Raw genomic sequence first — 20,410 nt, forward strand, 5'->3', positions numbered from 1 at the left:
TGCTGCCGAATCTGGTGACCTGAGTTTATTCCCCAGAACCTTCAGGTAAATGAAAGCCTGTTCCTGCAAGTTGTCCTGACTCTCACATGTACACTGTGGTGAATGTGGGCACAAATACACACAAATTAAGTAAATGTAAAACCTTACACGCAGCTGACAACCATCAGAACAAATCATAGTGACATTTACCTCACCATAAATGAATGCTAATTCTCAGGCTAAAAGGTGTAGGATCTAACATGTTAAGGCATCCAAGTCTCTTGTTTAATCACATTTCAGATTAATTTGTATTTGAATGGCTTAATACTAGTTTGAACATTTCCACAGACTTCATAAAAATGTCCAAGTTTTTTGGTGGAGACAGGGTCTCAACTATGTAGAATCTGACTAGCCTGGAACTTGGAGTGATCCTCCTACCTCCCTGCCTTGAGTCCTGGGGTTGAAGGTATATGGCACCACACCAAGCTTAAAATTTATCAAATAGTATTAGTAGAGTTACAAATCTTGCCACGTACAAATCTTACAATCTTTTAGTAGGCAGAATGTAGAATTCCTAGCAGATATATTTAAGAGATTGTTAAAGACAACTTCTATAACTCAGTTTTGGTTCTGAGAAGTCTCTAACCTTAACTAATACAAATAATTTAAATAAACTTAATACAAATTCCTTGATAGGAATTCCGTGTTTTGCTTACTCAAGCATTTAACTACAGACTACGATTCTAACCAAAAGTAATGGAGTGATTCAGTTGACATTTTGTTTAGTTGACATCTTCCACAGCAAGTTCAGTGTCATATACTAAACTCAGGACAATTCCCCAAACCTAATGTTACATTAATATTGCTAGAATTACAGAAAACCAACAGGAGAGGCCAATGAGTCAAGTATCAAAATTTATCTCTTTAAAACCATGATTAACAGATACTCTTATTTTTACGGCAACAGTAACTAGGAAGTAGGTGACAAATGCTCCCCACAGATTAAGGATTATGCTGAAAATCCACCTGCTAATTAAGGCGAATATGCTATAGGGGCTAAGGAGCTAGTCTTTAACAAATCTAGCTCATATTTACAGGATCACTATTCACTTGGGTTCGGTGACAGTCTAAATTCTCCAAGCAGGAGAGGAAGGGAGTTAATGCCAACTCCAAATATAACCATGAGGTAGAGGATACTAGGCATAACCTATCTGGACTAACCTCTTGACCCAGCTCTGTGGTTATTTGTTCACTAGCTGTGATTTCAGCTTACTATAAAGTTGCCTTTCAGAGCATAGATTGCCCTCATACCACTTCAAAGAAAAAAGCTGTTTTAAGATGGTACAGCTGTTTGACTCAAATACAATGCTTAGATAAATGAAAAGTCATCACGCTTGGCTTCATTTACAAAGAAAGCAAAACATAAAATGAAGGTTTCAAAGGTACTTTATTTTTTCTTCAATATGCCATATTATAGGGAATACATGATTCTTTGACTTGGCATCATTCATTGATTGGTTTTGAAATAATTCCTTCATTATTGCACCAGCTGGCATGACTACTGATCTCTCCATTCCTTGGGGGTGACTCTGCCAACAGGTGACAGGTTCCATTCTATTCCAATTTGTGTTGCTGTCTGTAAAAATTAAAAGGCTGTCAGTTATACATATTTAAACCACAGTCCACTTTCTCAATTTGGAAACTCTTCAAAATTACAAAGAATTCTGCTCCTTAGGTAAATAACAAACAGAAAGTCACCAGGGATATAGTGCTTTTCATAGAAGTCAAAACTAATTGCTGTACTAATTCTTCAGATCAGGTTGCTTAACTCAACGTTCAGAGTTGAAGGAAATGTTCTAAACCTACACTGTCCAGTACAGGAATTGCTGGCCACATCTGGCTGTTAAATACTTGGAATGTGACTAGAAGACTGAGAAAATGAATTTTGAAGCTGTTCTTAATTCAAAATTATATTTTACATTTTCTTCCCCTCCAAAATTTTGCCTGTCCACCACAACTACCTAAGAGAACTCATTTTATTTTAATATCTGACTTCACGGCTGAGGTATATAGATCATTAAAGGTGCATGAATATGCTTAGAAACACAAGACCCTGGGTTCAATCCCCAGCACCAAAATTAATAGTTATCTTTACTTTCAGGCAAGGATTGGGTTGTCCCTCTTGTTTTATTGAGAAACAGTTCCATGTAGATCAGGGTGGCCTCAGACTTGATATGTAGCTGAAGATGACGCTGGCCTCTTGATCCTCCTGCATCCCTAGTATTGAAATTATAGACGTGTGCCACTTCACTAAGAAATCTGTATCACTTACATCCAAAATATATTTATTAAAATTTCAGAATTACACTTTTGAAGATAGAGCAACTAGAAAATAAGTTAAGCAACAGATGCAGAGCTCGAGAGTATGGAAACAAGTTATACTTCATCTATCAAGAAAATTATACTCAGGTTTTGGGTTTTGATTTTTGTTGTTGTGTTTTGGTTTTTTTTTTTTTTGAGACAAAGTCAACTATGTAGCCTAAGCTTGCCTCAAACTTCTTATAGTTCTAGCTGGTCTTATTCTTCCAATCTACTTGCCTCAGCAGCCAAAGTGCTGGGATTGCAGTATGTACCACCACACTTGGCTTGTGCCTCAGTTCTGATTACAGAATTTTAGAAGGAAATCTGATCACTTAAGTATGTCCAGGAAGGTGACTCAAAATATGAAAATCCAGAAAATATACAATAAAAGTCTGACCCATACACCCACAGATGTTTTAATCTTAACAAATTAATAAAGACACTATGCTAATGGTTTTTGGGTTTTGTTTGTTTGATTTGTTTTTCTGGTGCTGTGAATTGAACCCAGGGCCCAGTCCATGTTAAGCATGTGCTTTACAACCTAAGACAGAAATCTACTAGCTGATGGCTATCATATGGAAATATGATAGGTCAGCATTCCTGTGTTGTAATAATTATAAAGGGAAGCATATTTAACTCAACATTAAATTTTTAACTTTTTTAGAGATAAGGTCTCACTACATACACTATATAGCCCAGGCTGATCACACACTTGCAATCCTCTTGTCTAAGTCTCTCATGGGCTGGACTACAGGCATATGCCACCATGCTTGGGATCCACAAATAAGATCCTTCTAACAGCTGCACAATCTAGAAAAGGGCTGCCTTGTGCTCCAACAAGCAACTTGTTACTGGAAACATTAAGAAGATGGATGAATGCTAAATGCAAATAAAGACAATGGGTGGATGATCAGATAATCTTTCAAATCGCTCGTTCACTAGAAATTTAACATAGAATACATGGACTAGATGAGAATAAAAAAATTTAATGAAGAACCACTGAGACTGAAAGTATAGCTCAATGGCAGAGCACTTGCCTAACATGTATGAGACCAGGAGTCAATACCTAGCACTGCAAAAAAATAATAATTAACTGAAGTACTTACATATGTCCATGCAGAAATACAGAAGAGGCCTCCAGCTGCTAATATAGCATTTCCATATTTGTCGTGGAAATTAGGTGTCCGCTTCTGATGGCTGTGTCTTGCCACCACTTGCTGAATACTTCGAACTTAAAAAAAGAACACAGAAATATATGTGTCAATTATTAAAACAGAGGGAACACAACTGCCAAACAGGAGAGCAAAGGTAGTAAACTCTACATACTACCATGCAACTCAACTAATGTTAACCACATTACACACAGGAACAAGTGGCCTGGAGGTGGTAGTGCACACCTTAAATCCCAGTGCTCCAGAAGCAAAGGCAGGCAGATCTCTGTGGGTCTGAGGCCAGCCTGGTCTACAGACAGTTCTGGAACAGCCAGGGCTACACAGGGAAACCCTATCTCAAAAACAAAAAATAAAACAAGAACAGGTACGCACCTTCTCAAATGCTCTGAAAATAAGATAAACTGCTAGGTCCCAGGGCTCACACCTGTAATCTCAGCACTTGGGAAATGGACAGAAGGATTGTCATGAGTTTAATAGCAAAGTGGGCTACACAGTGAATTCTAGGCTAGACTGAGCTACACAGAGATGCTTGCTCTCTCTCTCTCTCTCTCTCTCTATATATATATATGTGTGTGTGTGTGTGTGTGTGTGTGTGTGAATAAAATAAACTGACACAGAGACAGAAGCAGGATTAAACAAACATAACAGAGGCAGGCAGATCTCTGTGAGTTCAAGTCCAGTCTGATCTATATAGTAAGCTATACAGTAACACCCTGTCTCAGGAAATGGTTGGAGGAAAAAAAGTGGTTGGAGGAAAAGAAAAATTGGAGGTGTGTATCAGTAATGGTTTATTGGCTACCATTCACTAATCTGAATACCTATGACTTCAATTTTCACTAAAATTTACCCAACATCGCTCAATAATTTAAAAGATACAAGGAAAAATGAACCAAAAATTATCAGATTTATACACACCCAATGTTTATTGCCTTAATATTAGAACAAAATAACTCCAAACTATAGTAAGCTAAACTTTAAACTAGTTAGTAATAAGGCTCAATTATATTAGAGTATATAAGCAGGCAAGCATATTTGTAATCCCAGCACTTGGAAGGTTGAGGCAGTCACGAGTGAGCCTAGAATGCATGAGACCCTGTCTCAAAAAAATAGTGTACAGGGAGGGGGGCTAGAAAGATGGTTTGGTGGTTAAGAACACTGGCTGCTCTTCTAGAGAACCTGGGTTCAATTCCCAGTACCCACATGGCAGCTCACAACTATCTGTAACTCCAGTTCCAGGGGATCTGACATCTTCACATAAACGTACAGGAAGGCAAAAACACCAATGCACATAAAATAAAAATGATTTTAAAAATAGAATATATAAAAATGTATAAGATAGAGACTTTATCATTAGGCAGTTTCTAGCCTAGAAGGGAATATTATATATGAAGACAAAAATCACTGTAGTTCAAGAAAGTAGAATTAACTGAGTACCTGTTTATATAGATGTAGAAATGTGGAATTAAAATGGACAGATCTACTGTGCCAGAAAGCCAATCGAGTTTTGATGAAGAACAAGGTATACAGGCAAGTTAATAAGAAATAAAACTGGAAAGAAGTGGTAAGTACCAAGAAAAACTATCAGTTTTGGTTTTTTCCTTTCCAACCTAGGTATCACGCCCTTATTGTTTTAAGGTGCTTGCAGCTACAGTGGGAAAAGAGCAATGCTGATTTGCGATGTGGTGGTTCACACCCGTACTCTCAGCCCTTGGAAGGCTTAGGGAGAAGAACTGCCCTCAATTTTAGTGCCAGACTAATGCTAGACCATTTCAAAAATAAAAGCAAAACAAAAATGCTGTCCACTAACACTTGAAATGTAATAGTTTCAGGCTGAGGGTAGTTCAGTTGCAGAGCTTTGGGTTAAAACCCCATCACCTCCCAAAAATAAAATAATAATAGTCTCTATGGGGTATAATCATGATAACTTATTAACCATTATATAGTAGTTCTTTAGCTGTTTTACTTAGCTTTCATTTTAGCCAGTCACACCCAGAAAAATGTAGCTCAGTTGGTGTGGTGCTTGCCACATTTCCTGGGCTCGGTCCCTACGCTGCAGAAACACAAGCATGCGTGCACACGAACATCCGTACATGCACATGCACATATGCATGCACGCGTGTGCACACTCGCACTTAAATCTCTAAAGGTGCTAAGTACCTGTTATCCCCAGCACACGGAAAGTAGAGGCAGAAGGATCAGAAGTTGAAAATTATCTTTGGCTCCATATTAAGTTGGAGGCTAGCCTAGTCTACTTGAGACCCTCCCTCAGAAAACAGCCACATCCAGACTAAGCAAATTCATAAATATGTCTTAATGTATTGTGCTCCTATAACACTTAGAGCTGAGTATAGGAATTCCACATTGAGAAACAACCCTTTAAGATCACCTTTTCCCACGGGATAAAAATCCCTAAATCACTTAAAAATCAAATAAATTGAGATTACCAAACCACTGTTGTTTTCAACACTCTGGTTTACCTCTATACAAAAAGAGGGGCTGTTTACTGATCAGATATTGGTTAACGAAATTATGAAATATGTATTATTTACTAATCTCTCTTTTGCAAAAACAAGAAAGCAAGTTCAAAATGTTAAATGATTTGCCCTAAATGAAAGAAATAATAAACACAGTTACTGGCTTACAAAACATCAGTTGGGCTTCTATTTTTCTCAACTATTCCTAAAGTACTTCAGTGTTTAGAACACAATTTCTTACACTACTATCTCTGTAAAATAAAAACATGGTTAGAGAAGCAAGCTAAAGATAGTTGTGTAAGGTCACCTCTATTCATATTACTGAAGGTCACCTTCAAAGGAAAGCAAGTATGAAAATGATTTTTCCCTCCAATCCAGTGTGTTCTTCATATATAATACTAGTCTCAAATATCCACGTACTTGCCTAACTTTCAAACAGGAAAAATTGACCACAGTTGTTTTCGCAATAGTTAATAGTCCGTTGATAACCTACAAATGACTAAAGCTGTCAGGCTACCACTTAGGGTTTCCCCTTGCTATGAATCCAGGTGAGGTAGATTTAGCTTCCTACCACCGTTACAGTGTAACATCAGTTCATCTATTTGGGGTAGCGAATAAATACACTCCCAAAGCTAAAATTTAGAACATCACTTAAGGAGAGCCAGGTGTCCGCCAAGCGTTCTTCCTGGAAATCATAGGTCCCTGAAGGATTGAGAATGCAGAACTAGGCTAGAAACACAACGAAGTGGTAAAGCCACTGTCTCGGCTATCCTTCCAGTGAGTGGCTATCTTCCCAGGGACTTGAGACCATGCAGGGCACTGTGCACCTAGAATTAAAAGTGCAGGATGCTGGGGAGGAAAAGGGCACGAGAGCACGAGGACAGACGGATCCGCGGCTGCTGTAAGGATTCGTCCACACTCACCTTGGAGACGGCTTAGTGCGTTTTTGGCTAAGGGCAACATCGCGGAAAAGATGGAACTGCGGTGACGACCGGTGCTGCCTCTGTGCAGATTCGACCCAGCTACCCTTGCAAAGAACTCTGAAAAACAAAATGGCTTCCAGTGGGGGATTCCGTACGGTATTTTGTGAGATCTCGCGAGATTTGGGGGTTGGCCTATAGTGATCCTGTTTCCTGCAAAGAAAAAGAAAGGCCTTTGGGAAATGTAGTTTCAAGCTTCCTAAGAGCCTTAGAATAGTATTTACTCAACAGTGAGGAAACTCTGGGACTCTGCAAAAGAGAGCTGAGACACCAACCTTACTTAAGGCACCAGCTTCAAGATGGTACTGAAACTCCAGAGGTTTGGGTTAGCTGTCTCACTTCAAACTATTCTCACTTCAAATTTTTCATTTTCTGTCTTCTATTACCTATACTAATTGGTTTAACTTTTAATTATTTTTGTAATTTTTGGGAGGAATGATTGAGACAGGGTCGCTCTATGTAGTGCTGTCTGGCCTATGTAGTCGAGGCTGTCCTCTGCCTCCCAAATGCTGGGATTAAAGGTGTGCACCACCATGCTCAGTTTAATTTTTAATCTTGAAATAAATACAAATTTAGAGAAAGTCTGCAAAAAAAGTTTTGCTCTGTTTTTGTAAAAAGAAGGAGGAGGAGGAGGAAGAGGAGGAGGAGGAGAATTTTAAAGGGCTAGTGTGGTAAAGCACTCGGGAAACAGAGGCAGGTGGGTGGGTCTCTGTGAGTTCAAGGCCAACCTGGTCTACAGAATAAGTTCCAGGGCAGCCAGGGTTATAGAGAGAAACCCTGTTTCTAAAAAGTATTTTTTAAAAAATAGCCAGAGCAGGGCGGTGGTGGCGCACGCCTTTAATCCCAGCACTCTGGGGTCAGAGGGAGGCGGATCTCTGTAAGTTCGAGGCCAGCCTGGTCTACAAGAGCTAGTTCCAGGACAGCCTTCAAAGCCACAGAGAAACCCTGTCTCGATAACCAAAAAATAAAACAAAACAAAACATTCCTGGGTTGGCTATAGAGTGCATATCTAGTGTTTGAGAGCCCTACATTCCAGGCCCTGCACCCAAAACCAGTGACATCCTTAAAGCCAGATGTGGTGGCATAATCTATAATCCCAACACTCGGGATGGTGCATCAGAAGAATTCCAAATTCAACTCCAGTGGCCCCAACACATTTTTCTGGACTTCAAGGGTATCTGCACTCATATGGATGGATACAGACATACACATAATTAATTTTTAAATACTTTTAAAACAGAGATAGTACACAGTTTACTGTAATCACAATACTTGGTAGACAGAAGAGAGGGTAGCCTACAAGTCCAAGGGCAGCTTGGGCTACATAGTGAGGTCTAAGTCAGCCAGAGCTAGATAGAAAGAAAACAAGAGTCAGGCAGGGGTGGCATACACCTTTGTTCCCAGCTCTGGGGAGGCAGAGGCAGGTGGATCTGTAAGTCTGAGGCCAGCCTGGTCTACAGAGTGAGTTCCAGGACAACCAGGGCTGTTATACAGAGAAACCTTGTCTCAAAAAAAAAAACCACACAAAACAAAACTATTGTTTTTCAAACTTTCTTTGTCTTTTTTTTTCTCCAAAGAGGTAAACTTTGTTGTCTCCATTGCAGAATTCTAAAGTGATCATGCTCAAGCTCAGATCAAGATTAAAAGGAAGCAATTATAAGTGTTAGAACTGGTCATGATGACTCATGTGTCTATGCTCTAATATTTTTGAAAAGTATAGACTGTTGCTATATCAACTTGCCTTTTCACTTTTGAGTGAGTCCATTCAATATATCTGGTATATCTGGCAAGAATACTATGGAACAGATTAATCTTCTTAAGGAATTATTTTAAGACAAGGTTTCCCTGTGGAACACAAGCTGGCTACAACTCACTGTGTAGCCCAGACTTGCTGCAATTCTTCTGCCTTAGCTTCTCTAGTGTCCTGGTTAGAGAAATAATGTACTAACCAGGCCCTGCTTCTTAGAGTATCCCATCAAAAGGTATTTGACCTTAGCATGTCCCATTATTGATATAATCATTTAATCAAAGCCCTGTGCTCCAGATTTCTACACGTTAAAATCACTGCTGTCCCTTAGTAATTAAAAAGGATCTTGTGAGGAATCTCCTGAGTAAATTGGGAGCATGGGGATCATGGAAGAGAGTAAAAGGGGAGAAGAGAAAATACATAGCTCAATAAAAGCAATAAAAAAGAACAAATACATCCTAAAAAAATTTTAAAAGGAGAGTTTGGCAAAAAGAAAGTGAGTAACTTATAAAGAATGCATTGTGACTAACAATCCTGGTTTGTTTGTATGTTTGGTTTAGTTTGGTTTGGTTTGGTTTTTGAGACAGGGTTTCTCTTTAGCTTTGAAACCTTTCCTGGAACTTGCTCTTGTAGACCAGGATGGCCTCGAACTAACAGAGATCCACCTGCCTCTGCCTCCCGAGTGCTAGGATTAAAGGCATGCACCACCACTGCCTGGTGACCATCTTGTTCAGAATCAAATTTTGATTCATTATGTTTTGTATCCATTGGTGATTCTGTACCATATTGTGTTCATATGGTCATATACCTGAAGTAATCTAAATCAGCATACAACAAAAACACTTGAATGCCCATGCTTATTTTAGTATGCTTGTTTGCTTATGTCTTTGTTTCTTTCTTTGAGACAGGATCTCATGCTGTAGCCCAGGCTGGTCTGGAATTTACTACGGAACCAAGGCTGGTCTCAATCTCATGGCAATATGCCTGCTTCAGCTTCCCAAGAGCTAGGATTATAGATGTGAGATGCCACACTTTAAATTTTCTTTTAAATTTTGGAGATAAGCTCTCAGTAAGTTTGCCCACATTAGCTGATAACTCACTCTGTAGTCCAAACCGGCTTTGAAATTACATTCCTTCTGCTTCAACCCCCAGAGTAGCTCGAATTAAGCTGCCCCTTGAGGCCAGGTTTAATTTTTTTAATATTTATTTATTTATTATGTATACAATATTCTGTCTGCATGTATGCCTGCAGGCCAGAAGAGGGCACCAGACTTCATTACAGATGGTTGTGAGCCACCATGTGATTGCTGGGAATTGAACTTAGGACCTTTGGAAGAGCAGGCAATGCTCTTAACCGCTGAGCCATCTCTCCAGCCCCCAGGTTTAATTTTTTATATACTATTTTCACATTTTTTCTCTTCTTTGAGACTGGGACTCACCATGTAACCCAAGTTGGCATCAAACTTGTGATTCTCCTGCTTCTACATGTCAACTGCTGGGATTACATGTATATGCCACCACATGTGGGTATTGTATTGTCTGTCTCTTCTCTTCTCTCTGTTTTAACGAGACAAGGTTTCTTGTAGCTCAGGGTGGAACTCCCTACATAGCTCAGGCTGATATTGAACTCCTGAACCTCCTGCCTCTATCTCTTGAGAGCTTGGCTTAAAGGTATGCACCAACATGGTCATCTTATTTCCTATCTCTTTATGTTGAGACCAGTTACTTTCCTTTCAACACACATCTCCTTAACTCTCCAAATAATCGGGGGGGGGGGGGTTTGCTTTCCAATAGGACCTGAAAGAGTAATCATATAATATGTTCCACACACTCAAAATAAATGCAACTTGAACTTGAGAGATAGCTCTGTGGTAAAATGCTTTCCCAGCTTTACTGGGGTCCTGTACTCAATCCCCTGCACTGCAAATAAGTAAATCCAAATTATAAGCAGATTGCTTTTATTTTGCTGTTATTTGTAATTTTTCCTCTTGAGGGCTTTATCATTGTCAAGTGAATCACCTCAGTTTTATAATTCTTTATAATACAGTAAACAGAACTGGACCAAGAAAGCAAGCTGCTTCCTCAGCTGGAAAGCATTATCGTTAATTTTAGATAAGAGTAGTGGATGTTTGATGCAAACTTGCTGAGACTATTAAAGATCTTTAAACAGAGGGACATGCTTCTTCACAATCTTACTTTTGCTCCCACCAACAAAACAAACCAAATAGTAAAAGGCATGTGTTTTCTGCAATGCCCTCTTGGTCCTCTAAGTTTTTAGTGAAGAGTTTAAAAATGCCATTAATAAATTTGAAACCCTTCTTTAGGGGCCATGACAATTGTCTTGTGTTATTCCAAACTTAGTATATGTGCTGCCAAAAAGCCCCCCCCAAAAAAAACCTCCACTTTTTAAAATTTTTTTTGCATGCATGCATGCGTGGGGGGGGACACATATACTATGGTGCATATGTGGAGGATGAAGGACAGTTTGCAAGAGTTGGTTCTCTCTACCATGTCGGCCCTGGGGATTGAATTCAGATTGGGTTTGGCAACAAGTGTCTTTATCAGCTGTGCTGAGCTATCATACCAGTCCACACTTTTGATAGGTCTAGGTATGTAGCCCAGGCTGGCCTCAAACTTGTAGTATCTAGCCTCAGCTTCCCAGTGCCAAGATTACAGTTTTTTTCTTTCATGTGAGGGGGTACCGATAGATTTTTCTGTCCCCTGATAATAAGTTTCTCCACCAATTTATTAAGTCAGATCAAGCTGAATTTGAAAAAGTAGAACAGGATTATTTGAGCAAAGCAAATTCAGGGTGGGTTCGCTAGTCCCAGAGATAAGGCTGGAGAAGCCACACATCTGAAATAAAGCAGGGAGCTTATATATCCTGTAGGCAAGGAGTGGTGACAGGTCTGCCACAAACTGGTTTTGTGCCCAAGTATGGTCAAAAGCTGAATGCTTAGGCGAGGGTTTGCAGAGAGAGAGAGAGAGAGAGAGACAGGAATGGGGCTTTTTCCAGATCACACAGGGTGATCTGGAGGTTTCAACCAAATATATGTATATGTGTGTATATGTGTATTTATACATATACATTATATGATATATATGTTATGCACATGTGCATACACATACATACATACATACAGGTTTTCCATGTCAAGCTCTGACTGACTGTACTGGAACTCCCTCTGTATACTAGGCTGGCCTTCCATTCACAGATCCACCTGCATGCCGTCTGCCTTTCGAGTGCTGGGATGAATGGTGTGAACCATCATGCCTGGCTAGAATATTGTTTTATTATTTTAAACCATATGTGTTTGTGTCTGTTTTAGCATGTGCACCTAGAACAGATGTCTGAGGAGGCCATGAAATCCAGGCCCCAAGAGCTGGAGTTACAGACAGTTGTGAGCACCACGGGTGATGGGAACAGAACTCAAGCCATCTTCAAGAACAGTATACACTGAAAAAAGGAAAAAAGAAAGCCAGGTGGTGGTGGCATATGCCTTTCATCCCAGGAGGCAGATCTATGAATTCGAAGACAGCCTGGTCTACAAAGTAAGATCCAGAATAGATAGCCAGGATTGTTACATAGAGAAACGCTGTCTCAAAATACACACACACACACACACACACACACACAATACTGTGTGTATATGAATGTTTGGGCCACATGGAAGTATGTGCACCAGGTCCCTGTGGACGTCAGAATAAGGCATCAGAATCCCCCCCCCCAACTGGAAATTTAGTCGGTTGTTAGCTGCCATAGGGGTGCTGGGAGTGTCCTTCGCAAGAACAGTTAAATATTCTTTTTTTTTGTTTGTTTTTTTGTTTTGTTTTGTTTTTAGAGACAGGATTTCTCTGTGGTTTTGGAGCCTGTCCTGGAACTAGCTCTTGTAGACCAGGCTGGTCTCGAACTCACAGAGATCTGCCTGCCTCTGCCTCCCAAGTGCTGGGATTAAAGGCGTGCGCCACCACCGCCCGGCCAGTTAAATATTCTTAACTGAGACATTTCTCCAAATGCTCTTACAGAATATTATACTAAAGTAGGTTTCTAAAATACGGCTTTTGATCTAAGATCTCTTGTAGCCCAGGCTAAATTGGAACCTCCCATTTCCACCTCCCAAATGCTGAGATTTTGGTTGTGAGAAACCACGAGGGCTCTTTTTTTTTTTTTGAGACAATCTTACATTGCTCAGGCTGGCCTGGAACCCTGGCAATGTAGCCAAAAACGACCCAATGTTTGGATTAGAGGCTTGCGTTACTTAGGCCGGCTAGAATTTGAAACAATTCTACGCTGTCTAGCGGATGATTCCATTTTTAAACGTACAAACCATTTTGTTCAACACTTCCCTCCAAAAAATACAAGCGCGGCCTTGCACAGCTGCGCATGCGCATTGAAATTCGCAACCAGCGACGTCTTCACGCACCACGAAAGGGGCGGTGCAGCCTTTTTAGCTAACCAATAAGAAACCTCCAGATTATCTTTTCCCTATTGGTTTCCTGGAACCAATCGGAAGCGAACTGCTTTTTTTTAGCGGGCGTCTGCGGCGCGTGACGTAATGTGAGGGGTCGCCCGGCAGGGCTGAGCCGGGCCAATGGGGAGCGACAAGGGTTCGGCTCGCCCATTCTCATGCCCCACCCTCGGACCTTGCTGGAAGAAAGTTTCGCCCGGCCGCCAAGGGATGCGAGCGAACATGGCCTCGCCGAGGTGGCTCTGGTGTGCGTGTGCGACCGCGGCGGTGGCACTGCTGCTCGTCTCCAGGCTTCCCTCGGCCTCTGCCCAAAGAAAGAAGGAGGTGAGGCGGCGCCTGCCAGCGCCAGGGACTTTCTCGGCTTGGGGCTAGAGAGGGTCAGCTCGCTTCTTCCCCAGGATGTGTGCTGGGCGTGACTTGGATTCCGCCTTTGGGAGGAAGTTGGCCTCACAAAAGCGGGAGCTGTTACTTCTTGTGTTTTGGAGTCTCGAATCCAAAAGCAGGCTGGAGCGGGTGACCAGCTGGCTTCCAGCAGCTGGAAAATGTGCAGCTATAAGTTGTGACACTTCTGGAGTTCGGGCCGTTTGGGGGGTCGGGCTGAGAAGCCCGATTTGCTAACCAGAGGGTATAATGCAAGCTTGTGTTGTCGACCATGTCGCTCCCTCTGGCGTGTGTTAGGGCTGTCTTGTCCTCTCAGGAGTTGAAGTAGATAAACGAAATGATGCCATTCGTGCCCGTTTATCAGCGTGCTCGGCTGTGTTCTGTTTGCTTGATAGACACGAATGAGCAAACTGAGACACCCCACGCCACCCCTTTGTGAAACAGACTTTGCGATGTGGAAGACATGCAATATCCTTTCTGTCTATTTTTGTTCTGTTTCCTTTGAAGCATTCTCCTACTGTAGCCCATGCTGGCCTTGTTCTCATGAAAATCTTCCTGCATTTGCCTTCCAAGTGTTGGGGTTACAGGTGTGAGCCGCGACACCCAGCTGTATTTTTTAGCTTGATATTTAGCAGTCCAAACAGATGAATCCTAGCACTGTGTTTTTGAACATTTGTAACTTAGAACCATATACCCTTATAAGTTAAAAGACTACTAACAATTAGTAACAATTATTTATACGCTCTAATTTTATAGGTAAGGAAAACCAACCCTAGGTTTACACAGTTAACTTATGTAGTTAAAGTAGACTAAAGCCCTTCATTCCAATGCTATTTCCTGTGCTTTCTGCACTGTCTCGAGTATATAAAACCTATGTGCACATTTTTGAAATGCCCGCAAAACATTACAGCTGTTAAGTTAAATTAGTAAATAAACTAATTTCTATATCTGAGTATTTGAATTATTTCATAAGACTAAAAACTAAGCTAAGCCTGGCATGGTGACAATGCCTGTATTCAAAACATCGTAGTGAAAGAGGAACAGGAATTCAGTATCATCCAAGTGAGTTGGAGACTAGTCTGGGCTACCCGAGACCCTATTTGAAAAAACAAAAACTAGCAAATGAAAACATTGAATTAGGGAAGGTGGCAAAGAGGAAAGTAAAAATACAATTAGCAAAGATATGATCTAGTGAGCAGCCTTTATGTTAGGCCAAGAAATTGATATGACTTTTTATGTTTTTTGAGCATTCAATTCATGGATAGATGCTCACCAGCTCCTTGGAGGCATAAGAGGGTGTGGAATCACCTGGAACTATAGTTGACAGTTGTGACCTGCCATGTGGGAGCTAGGCACCAATCCCAGTTGCTGTGCAAAGGCATCAAGAACTCTTAACATGAATTAGCTCTCTAGCCTCTGATGTGACTTTTTGAAAGAATCCTAATCCATTCTTTTTTGGTGGGGATGGGGTTGGAATTCAAGACTGAATTTCTCTTTGTGTAGCCTTGGCTGTCCTGGAACTCATCTGTAGACCAGGCGGACCTCAACTCAGAGATCCACCTGCCTCTGCCTCCCAAGTGCTGAGTTAAAGGTGTGTGCCACCACTGCCCAGCCCAAGCCATTCTTTGTAGAAAACAATATGCAAGGCAGTACATAATTTTGTACCCTTAAAGTCCTGGTTTTAAGCTGTAAATTAGTGTATCTATCTAGGGAAAACTGTTAGAACATGACAATACCTTAGCAGCTGCTATCTCTGGACATTTAGTAATGTTAGTAAAGGAAATGCTTTCACGTTTTGCCCTGTAAATTGGTATTGTTTTAAGAGAAAGAGTAAGTCATTCCTGTGGACATTTAGACAAGTTTTTGGTACATATTCCACACTGGCCTTGAATTTCTCTGGGGTGCCAGAATCAAAAAGTAAGTGTTTTGCTCCGTGGCCTAAACTGGCCTTGAGCTTTTGGTCCTCCTGCTTCAGACTACCCAGTGTTAGAATTAAAGGTGTCTGCCAGCATGCCTGGTCACTTACTCTTTTTAAAGATTTCCTTTTATTTTTAAGTAATTAAAAATTAGGTATATGAATGTTTACCTGGTGCCATTGGATGTTAGAGCATCAGAGCCCCTGGAACTGGAGTTACAAATGGTTTTGGGCCCCTATGTGGGTGCTGAAAATATCTGGTCCTCTGCAAAAACAGCAAATGCTCTTAACTGGCTAAACCATCTCTTAAGATGTGCGTGTATGCCTGCGTGTGCATGCGCACGCGTGTGCGACTTGTGTGTAGGTTCCAGTGGAAGCGGGACTACCCAGAGCTGAAGTTACAGTCTATTATAAGCTGACCCATGTGGGCGATGGGAATTGAAGGGTCCTCTGGAAGATCTGAGTTATCTCTTTGGTCCCTTAACTTTTATTTACTTGTTTGTTAGTTTGTATGGGGAGAGGGTGTCAAGTGCCACTACACACATGTGGAGGCTGAAAGATAAATTGCAGGCGTAAGTTCTCTCCTACCATATGGCACCCGGGGATGAAACTCAGATCATCAGGCTTGGTGACAAGCACCTTTACCCATGAGCCATCTCACTGGCCCGCGCTTAATCTTTTAAAATAAAGGTGTGGGGTTCTTCTTTGTTGCTTGTTTGTTATGAGACAAGGTCTCCTGAAACTAGCGCAGGCCAGCCTCATACTCTCGGAGGACATGAGATCACCTTGAACTCCTGCTTTCTTTTTAGGTGCTGGGATTATAGGAGTGTGCTACCAAGCCCAGCAGAAAGGGTGAAGGGCTTGTAAGCTTAGAATTTCCATCAGTGAAATTATGTTTAGTAATTTTTATTGAACTAAAAACACGAATGCCTATTAGAAAGTAGATTTCTTGTGGGGGGCAGCTAGAGAGATGGCTCAGCAGTTCGTCTTGCATTGCTCTTGCAGAGTACCCGGGTTCAGTCCACATGGTGGCTCACAGTCATTTCTTTTTTTTTTTTTTTTATTTTCGAGACAGGGTTTCTCCATAGCTTTTTGGTTCCTCTCCTGGAACTAGCTCTTGTAGACCAGGCTGGCCTTGAACTCACAGAGATCCGCCTGCCTCTACCTCCCGAGTGCTGAAATTAAAGGCGTGCACCACCACCGCCCGGCACTCACAGTCGTTATTAACATCAGATCCTGAGGACTTGATACTCTCTTGTGACTTGTACACATGCATACATGTAGATAAAACACAAATCTTTTTAAAAAATTGTTTACTTTTTAGAGGACTATACTAAATTGTATATTTTTAAATGGTTAATCTGGATTTTATGTTACATAAATTTTGCCTCAATAATTTTTAAAAATAATCTGATTCTAACTTCCTGTTATTCAGACTTTGAAAATTACATTAACTACTTATCTGGCTGACCTTTAACCTATCCTTTTTTTATGTATATCAAAGGAAATTATCATAACAGGCTATAAGTACAACAACAAAGAAATATGGGAAATGTAACTCAGTGGGTTTTTTTTTTTTTTTTGGTTTTTCGAGACAGGGTTTCCCTGTGGCTTTGGAGCCTGTCCTGGAACTAGCTCTGTAGACCAGGCTGGTCTCGAACTCACAGAGATCCGCCTGCCTCTGCCTCCCGAGTGCTGGGATTAAAGGCGTGCGCCACCATCGCCCTGCAGTGGTTTTTTTTTTTTTTTAAGAAAAATACTTCCCAAGGGTCTGAGTCCTTAATGTCGGAAATCCATAACCAAGATACAGAAAAAAAGTTAGTATCCATTGACCACTATACAACAGAGTAACAAATACTGTCAACAGAAGTCAGAGTTCCAAGCCAGTGACATAGCTCAGTGGTAGGTAGAGTGCTTGCCTATCCTGCATAAGGCCCTGTTGACCCATTTTTTGCTTCCAGAAGTGCTAATACAAAAAACCTGAAAACCTCTTAACCTACTTTACAGAGTAGAAAAATGGCCTCTATAGCTCCTGTATTCTGCTTCAACCAGCCTCGTATCAGTCCAGGATTCTTGGTTTTCTCTGTGTAGCCCTGACTGTCCTGAACTTGGTCTGTAGACCAGGTTGACAGGTTTCTTCTTGTTGTTTGCATGTTTGCTTTTTGAGACAGGGTTTCTCTGTGTTACAGCCCTGGCTGTCCTGGAACTCGCTCTATTTTGGAGGCTGGAAAGGTAACTTAGTGGTCTGTAGTGCTTCTGCAGAGGACCCGAGTTCAATTCCTAGCACTCATGTCAGGCAGCTTACAACCACCTGTAACTCCAGCTCCAGGAATCTGGCTCCTCTGGCCTCTGTGGGCTCCTGAACTCAAGTGCCCACACCTAACTCACATGCACATACCTATACACAGAAACATACACATAACTAAAAATAAATCTATGCACATGAATGTTTTGTCTGCACAAAGACATGTGTGACGTGCATGCAGTGCCCATAGAGGCTAAAAGGGGGTGTCAGATCTGACCCTAGAGTTACAGACAGTTGTGAGCTACCATGTGGATGCTGGAAACCAAAATTGTATCTCTGCAAGAATAGCAAGTGTGCTTAACCAAGTACTACCAGCTGAGCTATATCCTCAGGCAAGACCTTGTTTTAAATTTTTTATTTCCTTTCTGTATGTGTATCTGTGTGAGTATGTATATGTGTGTAGGAGAGTCTGCAGATGCCACAAGATGGGGTTTAATTCCCTTAGAGATGGGGTTACAGACATTTGTGGACTGTCTGACTTGGGTGTTAGGCTCTCAGTCATTTGAGAGGCTGAGGCAGGGACATATTCTGAGTTTCAGGTCAGCCTGGGTTTCCCAGACCATACCTAATCTCTGCAGCACTGGCAAATATCCTGGGGCTTCATGTATGCTAGGCAAGAATTCTACCCACTGAGCTACATCCCCAGCCAGGACCTTGTTTTAAATAATTTTTATTTTACTTATATGCGTATATGTGTATGTGTGTTAGTTCCTGCAGATACCAGAAAGTGGAGTCAGATTTCTTGGAGTTGGAATTATAGGCGTTTGTGGGATTTCTTAGAAATATGGGTGCTGAGCTTCCAACTTGAGTCCTCATAATTGAGCAGCAAGTGCTTACTGCTGAGCCATCTTTCCAGAAGGGAAGGGTGTGTGTGTGTGTGTCTGTCTGTCTGTCTGTGTGTCTGTGTCTGTGTGAGCTTGCTGAGCCATCTTTCCAGAAGGAAAGGGTGTGTGTGTGTGTGTGTGTGTGTGTGTGTGTGTGTTTGTATGTAAGAACAGCAAATGCTCTCTCTTACTGCTGAGCTATCTCTCCAGACTGGAAGGGTGTGAGTGTGTGTGTGTGCGCGCGCGCGCTCAGGGAGTACTGAGGATTGAATACCCAGGTCTTTTCAAATGCCAGTTAAATGTTCTACTAACTGATCTATATATCCTCAGTGTTTCAGTCAGAGTTAGTATTGCCGTATTGAAACACCATGACCAAAGTAACTTGGGGAGGAAAAGGGTTTATTTGGCTTACATTTCCATATCACAATTCATCATGAGAGGAAGTCGGGACAGGAATTCAAACAGGGCAGGATCCTGGAGGCGGGTGGTAATGCGGAGGCCATGGAGAAGAGCTGCTTACTGGCTTGCTCCACATGGCTAATTCAGCCTGCATTCTTGTAGAATCAGGACCACAGCCTTTACCAACCCCTCAGCCCCACCCACAATGGGAGGGGCCCTCCCACATCAATTACTAATTAAGAAAATGCCCTACAGGCTTGCCTATAGCGCTATCTTCTTCTGGAGGCCTTTTCTCACTTGAGGCTCCCTCCTTTCTTATGACTTTAGCTTGTGCCAAGCTGACATAAAACTAGCCAGAACATCCAGTTGAAAACAATTTTTGGACTGCGCTGGTACCCTAGACTGAACCCAGGGCCTCATGATTGCTGACTGCCACTAAGCTACATCTTCCGGTGAGCAGGATTTTAAATACAGGGCTAAAGATAAAGATCGGCAGTAGAGTGCATGTGTAGCTTGCTCAAGACCTTGGATTCAGTCCTCAGTACAGGCTAAAGTAGTTGTATTTCTTTCTTAATGTTGCTTTCTACTATTTTTATTTTTGTTTTTGTGGGTTTTTCTTCTTTAATTTTAACCTAGGTTAGTCTTAAACTTGCTGCATTGTTGAGGATGATCCTGAGATCCTGATTCTCTTATTCTCAAGTGCTGTGGGTTCTTTTGTTTTTAAGACTGGGGCTTGTGGAGTCTTCAGGTGACCTGGAACTCAATATATGTAGATGACTTTGAACTCCTGATCTTCTTTCTTCCACTGTTTTTAATTTTTTTTTAAAAGAGGGTCTTACAGTATTGTTCATGCTGCCCTAAAATTCACAATCCTTCTGCCTCAGCCTCCTAAGTACTGAGGTTATAGATATATGCCACCATACTTGGTAAGATTATATATCTTTTTTTCATTTTTTTATGTGTGGGTATTGTGCCTGCATGTATGTCTGTGCTCCATGTGCATGTCTGGTATCCAGAAGAGGGCACTAGAACCCTTGGAACTGGAGTTAGAGCTGGTTGTTAGTAAACATGTGGGTGCTGGGAAACAAATCCTGGTTCCTCTGCCAGGCCACAAGATGCTCTTATTAACCAGTGAGCCATCTCTCCACCATCTAAAGTTATGTTTTGTGACCTCTTTCTGAGAATCTGTATCCTTTGCCCTAGCTAGTTTTGCTTCAAACTGGCACGGGCTAAAGTCATCTGAGAGGATGGACCCTCAATTGAGAAAATGCCTCCATAAAGTCAGGCTCTAAACAGACAAGCCTGTAGGACATTTTCTTTTTCTCTCACTGTTCCCCCACCCCACAAGACAGGATTGTTTGGTGTAATCCTGGCTCCCCTCCAGGCCTTCTTCATTAGCTCCTG

General features: G+C 41.5%; 2 protein-coding genes and 1 long non-coding RNA gene across 3 annotated transcripts in view; 2 read left to right on the forward strand and 1 right to left on the reverse strand.

The window, feature by feature from the left end:
* The window catches only part of LOC142841000 (uncharacterized), a 167,521-nt gene that overhangs the window by 110,652 nt on the left and 36,459 nt on the right, over positions 1-20,410 (forward strand). The gene's annotated exons all lie outside the window — the stretch shown is intronic.
* On the reverse strand, positions 1,408-7,058 carry Cox7b (cytochrome c oxidase subunit 7B). The gene is made up of 3 exons (XM_075958074.1): positions 6,910-7,058; positions 3,447-3,571; positions 1,408-1,615 (listed from the first exon to the last, which is right to left on the reverse strand). Exons 1-3 carry the CDS (start codon positions 6,947-6,949, stop codon positions 1,538-1,540), a joined length of 243 nt encoding a protein of 80 aa, XP_075814189.1. The 5' UTR covers positions 6,950-7,058; the 3' UTR covers positions 1,408-1,537.
* The window catches only part of Magt1 (magnesium transporter 1), a 43,651-nt gene continuing 36,459 nt past the window's right edge, over positions 13,219-20,410 (forward strand). Inside the window, exon 1 of the mRNA XM_075957703.1 lies at positions 13,219-13,506. Coding sequence (XP_075813818.1) covers positions 13,306-13,506 — 201 coding nt within the window. The 5' untranslated portion in view covers positions 13,219-13,305. The remainder of the gene's footprint in view (positions 13,507-20,410) is intronic.

This window comes from Microtus pennsylvanicus, chromosome X, assembly GCF_037038515.1.
Source record: "Microtus pennsylvanicus isolate mMicPen1 chromosome X, mMicPen1.hap1, whole genome shotgun sequence".
Lineage (NCBI taxonomy): Eukaryota > Metazoa > Chordata > Mammalia > Rodentia > Cricetidae > Microtus > Microtus pennsylvanicus.